This window comes from Juglans regia, chromosome 7, assembly GCF_001411555.2.
Source record: "Juglans regia cultivar Chandler chromosome 7, Walnut 2.0, whole genome shotgun sequence".
In the NCBI taxonomy this organism is placed as follows: Eukaryota; Viridiplantae; Streptophyta; class Magnoliopsida; order Fagales; family Juglandaceae; genus Juglans; species Juglans regia.
In genome coordinates this window covers 44,532,407-44,545,552 of record NC_049907.1, presented here as the reverse complement: position 1 = coordinate 44,545,552, position 13,146 = coordinate 44,532,407, and the positions used below count along the sequence as shown (strand labels likewise).

General features: G+C 36.6%; 1 protein-coding gene across 2 annotated transcripts; it reads right to left on the bottom strand.

Annotated features, from left to right (window-relative positions):
* Positions 1-2,027: 2,027 nt before the first annotated feature.
* LOC108983790 (DNA repair protein RadA) lies at positions 2,028-13,141 on the bottom strand. Of its 2 annotated transcripts, none has more exons than XM_035691946.1 (15): positions 12,440-13,141; positions 12,105-12,160; positions 11,374-11,432; positions 11,117-11,188; positions 10,618-10,701; positions 9,247-9,354; positions 8,774-8,842; positions 7,804-7,884; positions 7,379-7,444; positions 6,545-6,700; positions 5,354-5,431; positions 4,447-4,485; positions 3,400-3,482; positions 3,172-3,244; positions 2,028-2,479 (listed from the first exon to the last, which is right to left on the bottom strand). In XM_035691946.1, exons 1-15 carry the CDS (start codon positions 12,952-12,954, stop codon positions 2,309-2,311), a joined length of 1,710 nt encoding a protein of 569 aa, XP_035547839.1. In that variant the 5' UTR covers positions 12,955-13,141; the 3' UTR covers positions 2,028-2,308. The 2 variants fall into 2 exon arrangements, with proteins under 2 accessions (XP_035547839.1, XP_018811099.2); XM_018955554.2 differs by having other exon boundaries at positions 8,780-8,842.
* Positions 13,142-13,146: the final 5 nt, after the last annotated feature.

Below are 13,146 nucleotides of genomic sequence, written 5' to 3'. Positions count from 1 at the left end.
TTATAAATATTCCTTTTGCAAGTCCATTATTCCTGTTGGGCATAAATTTATCGAGCCCAGTCTTCTACAGGCCCACCAAGATTATCCAAGCCCGATATATTAGAACACATATCTTCTCTGGGTGCTTCTCTCTCTTCCTTTATACTACTTTCTCAATAATTTTTTTTTAGAAAATGATAGATTAATACTATGCATCATGATTTTGTCTCCTTATTTTGTTCACTCATATATTTTATTTTCTTTTCTTTTTGCTTAATATTTAAGAAAGTGACTATTATTGTCTTGTATTGGTATTTTTTAATGTTTAAAGATGTTTAAAAAATACTTTTAAAAAAAAAAAGAAAAAAAATATAATTTACACTAGAGACGCACCCAGCGGTCAAACTAGGCGGCATAGTAGGAGCATCCTCTTTTTTATTTTTATTTTTATTTTTATTATTATTATTATTATTATTTATACAAGGTGGGAGTTCGAACATGATTCTCCCATTTAGGGACGGAGTCTTATGCCATCTAGTTGGGTTAGTTTGGATAGTGAAATACTCTACTATTATTTATTATTTTATTATTACTTTTCATTATTATTTATTATTATTTAATATTTTATCATTATTTTATTATTATTATTTACATAATATCTGAGCTCACTTCACTACCTAAATGCAACCAGACCTTTGACTACTTTCTGACTCTCGTTGGCAGTCTCCAGCATTCTAGTAGAGATTGTTCGTCAGTGCAGGTAAAGAATAGCAGGAAGAAATTGAGCCGACTAAGAAAATAAAAAGTTTTAATGATTTTGGATGAGGCTAATGCTGTTGTCTTGACCTTGTAGAGAGCATCCTCCAAAGCCAAGCGTAGGCTTCACAGGGGAGGCCCTCTCCTATGTCGGTGGATCGATAATGAGTTAGAAATGTTAACAGGTAATATCGTTTAGTTATTTTATAAGCAGCGTATAATGCAGGAAATTAGAAGGCGTGGCCTTAAAGTTGCAGTGGCAGGAATACCCAAGACGATTGATAATATGACATTCTGGTACTCCTCAAGCCATGCTCAACTTCTGGGATTTGACAGTCATGCATAAACCCATCTTCTAAATGCAAAACTTTCATTTGATACTGAAAATGTCTGTACATGGAGATAACATGTGCTTTTTTATGTTCCTGTGAAAGGAGTTTACATTGAAAGGAGAACTAAATATTTCTCTTGTGATAGTTCTTAGTCATATAATAATAATAATAATAATAAATGTTTATTGAACCAGCTTCGCATAGTTATTGTATCTGAGATATTTCCATGCAGGATTCATAGCAATCTATGAGACTCTTGCTAGCCGAGATGTGGACTGTTGATTCCAGAGTCGCCCTTTTATCTTGAAGGAGTTGGTGGACTATTTGAATACATTGAGAAAAGACTCAAAAGAAAATGGGCACATGGTTATAGGAAATAACCGAAGGTGCAGGACAAGAGCTTTATTTTTTTTTCCCTGACCGCATGCGAACCACAGACTAGCAGGATGCTTCTGGAAATAGGCTACTCCAGGAAATGGGTTACTGGATATCTCAGAAGATTTAAGGCACTATAGATGCTAGGTTGTATTATCTCGCTTCGTTGTTGTTTGCTATACGTTTTCATATTGCGAGCACATTAGCAGTGGAATTGAGGAACTTGAAGATGGCAACTAGTTGTGTCTCAAGTCTTACGAATAACATGCATTCCATTTTGCTTTGGACATTCCGAATTTGAGCGGCTGCTTATTTGGAGTGTTGTGCTCTTTTCGGGGTATCATTTGGTTTTTTTCATTTTTTAGGCTGCTTGGTAGCATCTAGTTCCCACCCGAGTGATCACTGCGCCAAGTAGTGATTCATAAGGTTTTACTGTGGTTGTGAAAACACTAAACGATAAATATATAATATGAGCGGTTCAAGCACTAACAGATGTGCTTTACACGAGTCTGCGTGTCCCCACTTCATTGTAGATTTCTGAATCATGCACTGGGCGAGAGATGCTTCATCTCTTATTTCCATGGCAACAACATTTTTGGTATTGAATTCTTCTGAAAAAGTATCTTGGGGTCCTTGGTGTTAATAAAGATATTATATCTTTAAAAATATGTTGATCGTAACCTAAGGGGTGGTGGCGATCACTGATGGAGCACATCAAATCATATGAAAGAAAACCCCAAAAAACAGAATGGGGTTGAGAAAAGGACAACAAACTGACTTTGTATGTACATTTTGGTGCTTCTGTAGTATTTATATCTACGAAATTTAATGCGACAAAAGGAATAAAACTGATCTACAGCTTCATTTCAGTGCGTTCTGAACACACTGTTGATAACCTCTTTCAGATTCCTGCAGCCTATGACTTCCATTCCCTCAAAACCTTGAGATCCTAATGATTCCACAGCTGACTGGGGAACAATACATATTTTATACCCCAGTTTTGCCACTGTGTTTACCCTTTTCTCCATTCTAGGTACCTAAAATGTCAAAATAAAAAAGTTAATAGAACTGTTAAGACGTAGTAAATTAAAAAAAAAAAAATGCTGATGTCAACCTGTAACTTTAACTTCAAATCACTCAACGAAATTCTAAGCACCACAACAATCTGTAGTGTTTTTCAAGGGTATAACGTCTGCAGTCAGAATTAGGTCCTTTGCCTTGCTCTAAAATTGGCTATTAGAAACGTCCTTGGGCTTTGCCAAACTTTTTTTTTTTTGTTGGTACCGGGTGTCCGAAAACAGTGTTCAACTAATTCCAGGGGTGCACAGGTCCTTGGCAAGGAATTTCCCACAAGTGCACCTAGGGTAATTCAAGGAGAAAATCCCCCAGTCCGAGAGCACTAGAGATTGTTTGCACCCAAACGAATACGAACCTTAGACCTTGAAGGGAGTATACTGCCAAAACCAAGGCCTTTACCACTTGAGCCAACCCCTGGGGGTTGGCTTTGCCAAACTTACTTCAGTAAATAATACTTGCCCTGCCTTATTTAATTTACTTTCCAGTAGTGCAGCAGCAAAAAAAAAAACAGAAAAAAAAAAGGGAAATGGCAGAGGTTGGGCATAGGAAATTTATGCATGAAAGCTTTGTTAAGCACTGAAAGTAACAATACCACTAATGGAATGTAAAGAAGCTTCCATAACTGGAAAAGGATAATGAAATATCTGCTTACCATGCGAAGCTCACCACCAAGGCCAACTTCACCAATGAATGCAGTACTGTTGGGAATGGGAAACTCCAAAAAACTGAAGACGGAACAACACAAACTCGTGAAGTCAACTCCAAGGAGAGAGAGAGAGAGAAAAATCATTTCCACACCTTTCAAAGCTGGTAATGCTTTGAAAACATGTTATATAGTTGTAAGAAGGTAACAAGGTGAACTAGATCATAAAACACATGCCTGCTGCAAATTGCTGCCGCTATTGCAAGATCACCAGCAGTTTCAGTCAGTTTCACCCCGCTCACAACATTTAAGAAGATTGCCTATCAAAAAAGACCCCCCACCAAAATAGAAAAGAACTAGGGAATCAGAAGTAAAATGAACACAGGTACAGCAGACAATAAAATCTAGCAATTGAAAGTACCATTTGTAATATAACTGGATGAAGAAATTTCAATATCAATAAAATATCTTCTTATAAATATATATCTATATATATAACTAGATGAAGAAAAAAGACCAATAATGGGCCAAGTAGGTCCTTAAAATTTCTTTAAAGATAGCATAACAGGTTTGAACATATTTCTTTGCACTAATTATCACCATTAGCTGCATCATCTGTTTTATTATGTAAAATTATAATAAAACAGCTTTTACAATTAAGTTATAGACAAACACATAAAATATAGAAAAAAAAATCACAATTGACAATATCCATAGTCTGATACTGTTACAACGAATTTAAATTTATGCCATTTTAAAATTACTTTTTAAGTTATTCCATAGACAAGATTCTTTATGGATTCTTTTGTCCTATATACCCCCAATATCCATTACATCTGACTCATCTAGGAGACTAGCATCTTAGAACCATGTGCCAAATTTAACAATCGATCAATGATTCAAATAGTGTACTATTGGTGATAAAGATGACAGCACACTAAAATCTGCTACAAGCTACCGTGCCTTCTCACATTAGTGTACTATTGGTGATAAAGATGACAGCACACTAAAATCATGATGTGTTTCCCTCATCTCACTTCATAAACTTAGAAAAATAGTTCCACATTAATTTCTTTTAAAACAAATCAAGGTTTTTGCTTTTTTCAACATCCTTGGAGCATTTGGAAGATTTTACTACTCTCTCTCTCTTCCATTTCTAAGCCACAATCCTGAAAGAACTTTAAATATTTTAAAATTAATTGACGGAAGCCAATTATTAGCCACATAAATACAGAGAAGAAAACTTAATTGCAAAGCATAAGTACTACGGAAGAAGCAACTTACATGTTCTTGAAGCTTTAGACCAGCTTGCTTCTTAAGAACCTACAATTTAAGAGACTCAATATGCTCAGTTCACAATCATGGACCACCAAGGCAACCTTTGGTAAGTGGTAAAATGTCATCTTGATCATTTAGCCCTACCCATCAAGAAAAGCGATTGTAGTGATAAACAAACTCGAGATAATAACATTACAAATTGGGCCCCACTCTCTGGTTGCTGAAAAATATGCAATAAAATATATTTTAAGAAACATAAGAACCACTTTTTTTTTTTGGGGATTTTCAAATTATACGAAATTTGAGCCAAACAGTTCTCTTAGATTTGAGGAAAGATCTCGTTCCTCAGATTCAAAGTGATGGAAACAGCCAAACGGGCACCCCAGTTTAGAAAGAAGGATTGAAGGTTCCGGTCTTCTCGTATCTCTTCTTGCAGTACAGGATATTTTAAATCTTCCTCTAATTTCTGAAAAAATAGCAATAAAAATTTTCTTCTTCAATTTGTATAATTTAAAAATTTATCATGGCCATCGTAATCCCACTTTATGTTCCTAGTTTTCCAAGGGTCAGGACATGGACAACCACTTTGGCCTATTTGATCATATAAACAAATCAAAGGTTGGACTAATCTGATTGCTGAATGCAGCTACCAGGTTCAACATATCATTGAGATAACAGGAACAAAGCAGAACCTGCCAAGCTTGGTATCGTGAGACTAGAACAGCAGGGTGACACTGAGCATTAGAAAACTAAAATTCGATAAGGTGGATTTTATAGCTCAAAGGACCTTCAACTTAATTATTACTCAGGATTCAAGGGAATTTTGGTGAAATATTGAATATAAAAAGAATAAAGACCCACATACTAATGATTGCATGAGCATGACGTGTTAAAAGAACTTCAGCTTACTTACAGAAATGATCATGTCAGCTCTGCTTGCTTGAATGCCATTAACTTGCCTTGAATCTATCGACCCAGATGCACATAATGCCTACACAAATATTCAAAAGTCAGTATTTTTCAGACAGAAATGAAGCGTAGATGTCAAGCAATTAAGAGTGTAAAAAGGTGCTTAGAAAATTTCTCTTCATAATGAATATGGTTCAAAATGTCCTTGTAAGCGCTTCAATATTTACAAAAAACAAAAAAAAATCCATAACATTCACGGTTCACCTATATAACTTGGGAATCTTCATGGACCTTCCAGAGTTTCACTGAAAACACCACCATCTTGTTTAGTATTTGCACAAAGAGGGACCTACTAATGTCACACGGGATGAGGCTAATGCAACGAACACCAAAGATTAGTGACTAACCATGATTAAAAATATGGTTGCTAACCCTAAGGGATTGGCGCAAGGGGCGAAGGCCTTGGTCTTGAGGTATCACTCCCTTCAAGGTCCAAGGTTCAATACCTCATGGGTGCAAACAATCCTTTGGGGCCACACCCCCTAGAGAAAAGCCAACGATTTAACTAGTTCCATATAGGGAAACTTCCGAGGGTGCGGTGCACGGGACCGGAATTTACTCCGTAGGAGTGGGTCTGAAGGGCCCTGCTTTGGAGAGGTTCCTCGACATAAATATATATATATATATATATATATATGGTTGCTCCAAGGTTTAATCCTGATAAAATTCAAAACCTCTGTTTCAGAGGGAAATCAAAGGGCCTTCACACCATAATATTGTTCCGACCCAAAGGCATACCTAGAATAAAGTAACACCTATTTACGGTGTTAAATAGTTTTGAAGCCATGACAGCATAAGGATTAAATCTAAGGAGTGTAAAACGTGTTCCCTATGACAACCATGAAATAATGGATTTGGAAGGCAACACACTGCAGTAAATGTCTAAGACACATATAACTAAAGAAATCTGTAGATTTCATATAACTCCAGCATCAATAATCCACAGACAAGCATAAAAAGAGTTCCCCAGTAAGATTATCAATCCATATCATTAAACTCTCCTGATTCGTCAAAAAGGAAGTCCTAATATAAAAAAAACCCTCTAAAAGTAAATACTCCAATGTCACAGAAAGATGCAGTCAATTGCACAATGCAACAAAGGATTAAAAAAAAAAAATAACTACAGAATAGCTACCTGAATTTCAATAAGGAAAGTTCGAGATCCATCCATAATTACAGCAACAGCTAGTCCAGCTAAGAAGTCTGAATCTGAGTATTGCTCACTTAAAAACATCTCACTGGGGTTCAAAACGGCTTGCAACCCTGACTGCGACATTTCAAGTACTCCAAGCTGAGAGCAAGAGTTAAGCCTACCATCAGCACGCACAGAATAAAACATTTTTCCAGTTGTTATATTTAGTAATGAGTAAGGAACTCTGATCGATTTGTAGGCAAATACAATTCAGGAAAATGACAATAATATTCAACCTTTGGCCCTATTCTAAAACACTTCATGACTCAAAAAATGCACAATTGCAGAGAGCAATATAAACATTACACTCTGGGAAAAAAACTTCAGGAAGTAAGAGATAATCATCCATTTAGATTGCACAGAGCTCTGTAGGACAGGATTTAAAATGAAACTTCATTACCGATTTACCAATTCAAAATAGTTTTTTCATGACCAGAAGATGCTGGATCATGGGAGATGGACTCGACTACTTTTTTTTATAAGAGTAAAAATACAATATTAAGAATATCTTCAGACACAAAGTTGAACCTAAAATAGTTTTTTTGATGTCATAACAATCATCACAATCAAAACTACCAACCAACAGAGGTTAAGATTAGGATAGAAGGACAATATGACAATAAAGTTAATGCTTCACGGTTCTGCATGTAATATTTGAGTGCAATGCAACAAAAGTGTCAAGTTGGAGCTCAAAGAAAGAGAATTTAACAAAATTATAATTATGTATAATGCATATAGTAAATAGGATTGAAGCAATAGCATATACCCATGAAGTACCTCATCAGTGGATCCAAAACGGTTCTTCACAGACCGAAGCAAACGATGTGATGAATACCTCTCTCCCTAAACATTTATGTAAGATATCAGTGGTCAGTTTCTGGCATCATAACCATAATATGCGCAATCAATTTCAGGCATCATTGTGCAATCCATGTATTCACAATATATGACAAAAGCCACTCAGCTGACAATAAAATAAAAGTCATGATGCCTGCCAATGTAAGGAATATCTTATCTTCAACAAGCTAACTTGATGAAGTCTAGGATAAGTATGGGTGTGCTTCGAATTTAATGATGCCGGATCAAAAGGACCCAAACCTAGACTACATGCTGATAAAAGAAAATAAAAAGGCAAACTAAAATGTGACCAAGTACCAGCTTTACCAACTATCCAGGAAAAGAAAAGGTAACAAGGTACCAACTTCCATATATAAAACAACATCAACGATGTGCTCCAAGACACGAGGCCCTGCTATCTCTCCCGATTTTGTCACATGTCCAATCTGAAAGGCACAACAAGAAGAGCAAAAATAAGAGTAAAACTCAATAATCATGGAAGTTGAAATGTAAACAAATTGGTAGACGATATTTCAAGAAAGATCTATACATCCTACCAGCAGCCGCAATCGAAATTATTATCAACTGATCATACTGAAAGAAGTTACACTTAAAATGCTTGTGTAAAAGTCAGGAAGACAAGTAAAAAAGTTGAACACTAGAGAAAATTACTCCTCTCTCTCTCTGTGTTCTTTTAAAAAAAAGGTTATATTCAGGGTTGCATATATAATTTTTAATTCATGCTAGGACATAGGAGCGGATAACTGGCAAGACAGAGTCAAAGAACACAAGAACCAGGAGATGATTACAAACATGATGTGAATATTAACATTTAAAGCTGTCTTCTTATTACAATTATTCTGGCCTCAAATGGAGAGGGGTTCACTTCAAATGGTAACACTAAATCATTAGCACCCACACAAATTATCTGCTAACTTCCAGTCCATTATGAAGCACTTATCATTCAAAACAACAAAAAATGGCCACTTTCAAAGCACTATACAAGCCAAAAGAAACTTCGATTGCAGCAACTGGTAAAATGCAACTTGAAGGATTTAACAGAAACATTGAACTGATGTGCTTTAAACTTTCAACCTAGTTGTGAAAAATAAAGATAACATGTATCCCAAGAATTCAAAAGTTCAGTTTATTTTCTTATTCTAGAGTACCAAAAGGAGCAGAACTAGTATTATAGACATATATCTAACTGCATTAATGGAAAGAAGTCCTTGTATTCAGCAAATGTAAGTCATTTTTTTATAAGTAACAAATGTATATCAAGTTATGAAATAAGGAACAATATAAACAGATATGGTCAGATTTTAGACGATGTACCCTCACCAAAAGAACAGGGATGTTAGTCTTCTTAGCAAAACATAGCAATGCTGATGTGCATTCCTTCACCTGTCACAGATCAGAACAGTATCAGCACACACATACTGTCCAGAAACCCACATATAAAATACATCAAACATGTGCATTTAATGGCCATTAAAAATATTATTCTGGTACAAAGCGAGCCTATACGTTTACAAACTGAGAAAAAAAAATGAGCACATAAAAAGAAAAAGAAACCAATTTTATATAGAAAACCTTTTGGGTTGTTAACAACACAAAAGACCAATAAGCGAATTTAAATGCATGGAAGAAATGCCTTAGGTGTAAACATTACCATGTACACATAAGATATTCAAACAAAATTGTGCCATGGTAAGCATTTCCAGAAGCAGATCATAAATATCAAACATCTTGAGCTAAAACCAGACTTTTTTCCCCTTTCTGGTAGATTATAAGAGTAATATTCTAACCTGTGAGATCCCTCCAGCGCTTCCAGCCACTCCGTTCAAATAAACTGTTTGAATTGAATCAACAATAAGAACCCGAGGGGAGAGAGGCTGAATTTTGTTCAATATATCCTGAAGGAAGGCAAAAACACCAATTATTTTAGCATACATCTTTTTTTTTTTTTTTTACAAGTAAACAAATTATATTGATCAAAGAATGGGCAAAGCCATGTACAGAATTCTAGAAGAGAATACAAAAAGCAGCCCCTAGGCTAGGTATGCGCATTATAGAGAAGAAAATCATGTAGGTCCATGCCATTGAAACCAACAGCAATGGCCCATATACAGTGTTCTTAAAAATAAAACTTTAAGCTCCTCCAGTGATCTCTCCTTCTCTTCAAACATCTGGTCATTGCGCTCCTGCCACAAACACCACATAATGCATATAGGGATCATCTTCAAACAGCTTTAATCTATTGAACACCTCCTAGATTTGTCCAGCTGGCTAGCATAGCCACCACTGTCTCCGGCATAACCCAAGCCAAGTTTAATCTACTGAACACCTCATACCATAATACCCTAGCTGTCTCACAATGAAGTAAAAGATTATTTACAGACTCGCCCCCTTCTCTACACATACAACACCAATCTGCAATGATTACCCTTCGTTTCCTCCGGTTATCAGTTGTGAGAATCTTCCCCAATGAGGCTGTCCACACAATAAAAGCTACTTTGGGGGCGCCTTATATCCCCAAAGCCTCCTCCACGGGAACTAAATATTGGGTCCTTGTGTGAGAGCCTTAGCATACATCTAACGAAAATCCAGATTCGGTCACCATTAATTAGATTGGAAAAGCACTTGACAAGGATTTACTACTAGGAGTTTCTAAGCATAACATACTACATATAGATCCCCATATCTTGAAACATAAGTATCTGGCACGCATCAGTGTTCTCTTTAAACATTTATTTACTAATATAATCGTGTATATTGGCCATTGTAATTATTTTTCTTTTGCTGCAACAAAATGCTCATATCTTCTAGGGCACATCACCTAATTACCAAATGAGAAACCGAATATGTAGAACTTGATACTTAAAAGTAAAGAGTTGTAAGGAAGCACGCATGCATGCCCACAACATACACAACACACACTATGATGGTCCAATATACAAACAATGACAGAAGTTAGAGAAAAACAACCAGAGACACAAAGGAGCCAACAACCAAGCACGTCAACATGTGACTAACAAATATTGCAAGACAATTTTCAAATTGAGCAAAAATAAGTTAATTATAAACACAATATAAGTAAGTGTAACATGATAAGCAGAGATCAAAGCAATCATTAAAAATACATTATAACTAAAACTGTCAAGTCCAGAATCATTCACCTCAACATTGGTGCCAGAATATAAGAAAAGTTCATCTCCTCCAATCGTCATTCGATCAGCTCTGTTTCCAATTTGCTCCACACTCTGCCATAGGGAAGAAACAACAGTTTGTTACTTGCAACGAACAAAGTAACTAACTTCTAAGGGAGTGAAATATCGTGCAACACAAAGATGGTGAAATCACAAATTCCACTTTTTTGTTACACTCGCTGAAGAGTTCTGTACAGAGTCTACACACCAAAAGCTTATGGGAACTATTCCAGAATAAGCAAAGTTAAGCTCCATTTTGGAACATTTCAAGCCACATTCCCCCCAACTAAATGGAGGAAAAATTAAAGCAATAGTTAGAAACTTCCCTTATTTCAACTAGATATAACAAAATAAGTTTTTCAGAATAGCTATCACTAAAAATTCCTATCAACCAATATGATTTCACTTTCATGTGCTTTATTAAAAATACAAGAATATGCCTAACAAGAATTAGAATGCAGAAAATGACCTCTTCGCCAGAAACATACACAACTGGTGCTGGTCGACCAAGATCATGCCCTTCAGCTATTAATGCAGCAATCTTCCAATCAAAAGTAAGAAGTGAAATCAGAATTTTTAATGAGAAAAGATGACTACAGGTGAAACCAATGGTATAGAAAAATCCGGTACCCTTGGCAAATTTATGAAGGAAAAGAAATACTCACAAGTATAACTACAATGCTAAGCTATTAAGATGAAAATTGATCCTTAAAACAAAATGTATACCTGCAACAAGAGTGTACTCTTGCCAACACCAGGATCACCACCAACTAAAACCAAAGAACCTTCAAAACCAAAAAGAAAAACAAAGCAAAAATAAGCACTGAAATTTCTTTTTCACAAAGAGCAAGAACTAAGTTATCTAAAAGACTTTATCAATGACAAATATTTTATCACAGACCAGAAGATAGAAAAGCAGGATTTCGTGTTGGCGCCAAATAACCATGGAACAGGCTTGCGTATAAACTATTTTTTTTACAGGTGGGCTTGTCTATAAACTGCTCTTTTTAACGGAAAAACCAAAATTAGCCATCAGATGGTTTTTTTTTTATAAGTAGCCATCAGATGGTAATTCTACAAAGCAAGACGACAAATCTCCAAGAATGGATTTCTGTGTTCAAACCAAAATCACAAGCATTGCCACGCGTGATTTTTCACTTTTAGAAATGGTGTGCCCGGTATTTCTAAAGTTTGCTAACTGAAATTTAGAAATGGAAATGAATATTTTAATAAACAAATTAAAAAAGTTGGATAATAGAACACTAGATCTGGGACTTCAATGTATCCACTTTGCAAAGCCTTGCCAAGTCCCATATTGGGTGGATGACATAGAGTAGAGGGAACAAAAGCAATGATCCACTTTTAGCTCTTCTCACACAAAGAAAGGAGAGAGAACCAAAGCAGAATGATCTCAAAGTCATTTGTAATAATAAAAATAAAGAAAAATCGAGACAAACCGGGTACAAGACCACCACCGAGCACCCTAGAGACTTCTTCTCCGAAAGGTCCATACCTATGTATCAATCACAGAAACGAACTCATATATTTTTAAGGAAATATACACTCCACCATTAAAAAATAATAATAAAAAAACAAAAGAACAAGTGACTTATCAAAAATAAAAGACTACAGAACCAGAGCGAATACAAGTGATTGATTCCTGGTTCTAAGTAATTAAAACGAAAACCTCATACTAAACTCTATCTCGCTTTAATTTTTCAATTTACACCAAGGTGACCACACATTTTTGTTAGGAAATTAAATACTTTCTTAGAATCCAAATAGAGCTTACAGCGGAATTCGCCATTTCAGCTGATTAATCCCTCTGTTCACATCCGTCAACCGCAACGGCCGCACGTCTCCGGTTTGCTGTGAGAGCCACGACCGCGATGCAGCCTCCGAAACCGAAGCCTCAGACTCCCCGTCAGAAAACCGCTTAAGCGTACCGACGGCGTTGCACTGGCGGCACAAGCCCCACCACTGCCCATCGGAGTGCCCGCAATCGGCGCATACCCAGGAAACTTTTTCCTTCCCTTTTTTCTTACTCCGAGCTATGTCCACGAGCACCCCAGTAGGCTTCTTCTGACCCCCATTCCGGTCGTTACTGTAAGTAGACCAAACGCGAGGGGCAGTTCCGGTGGGTTCGGGTTCGGGTTCGGGATCGGATAGGGTACTGGATTGTTCCGCGGCGAGAGGAATAACGGAGTGGACATGGCGGGGAATAGAGAGGGATTTGGGGAGGGAGGGATTGAGGAGGTGCTTGTAGGGGTAGAAGATTCTCAGAGCCCTCATATCCGAGCCTTGCATGCAAGAGATAGAGTGTGCGTGTGGCTTCCTAGGGTTTGTTTGAAAGAAGGTTCTGCTTCAAGCAAGGAACCCGCCAATTTCAAAACAACAGTGCTGAACATTTGTCCGAGGATCGAGACCAAATAGGTGTTTGTCAGCTTGTCTTTGCCAGTCGAGAGTGCTCCGAAAGCATTAGGAAAAAATAAAATAACA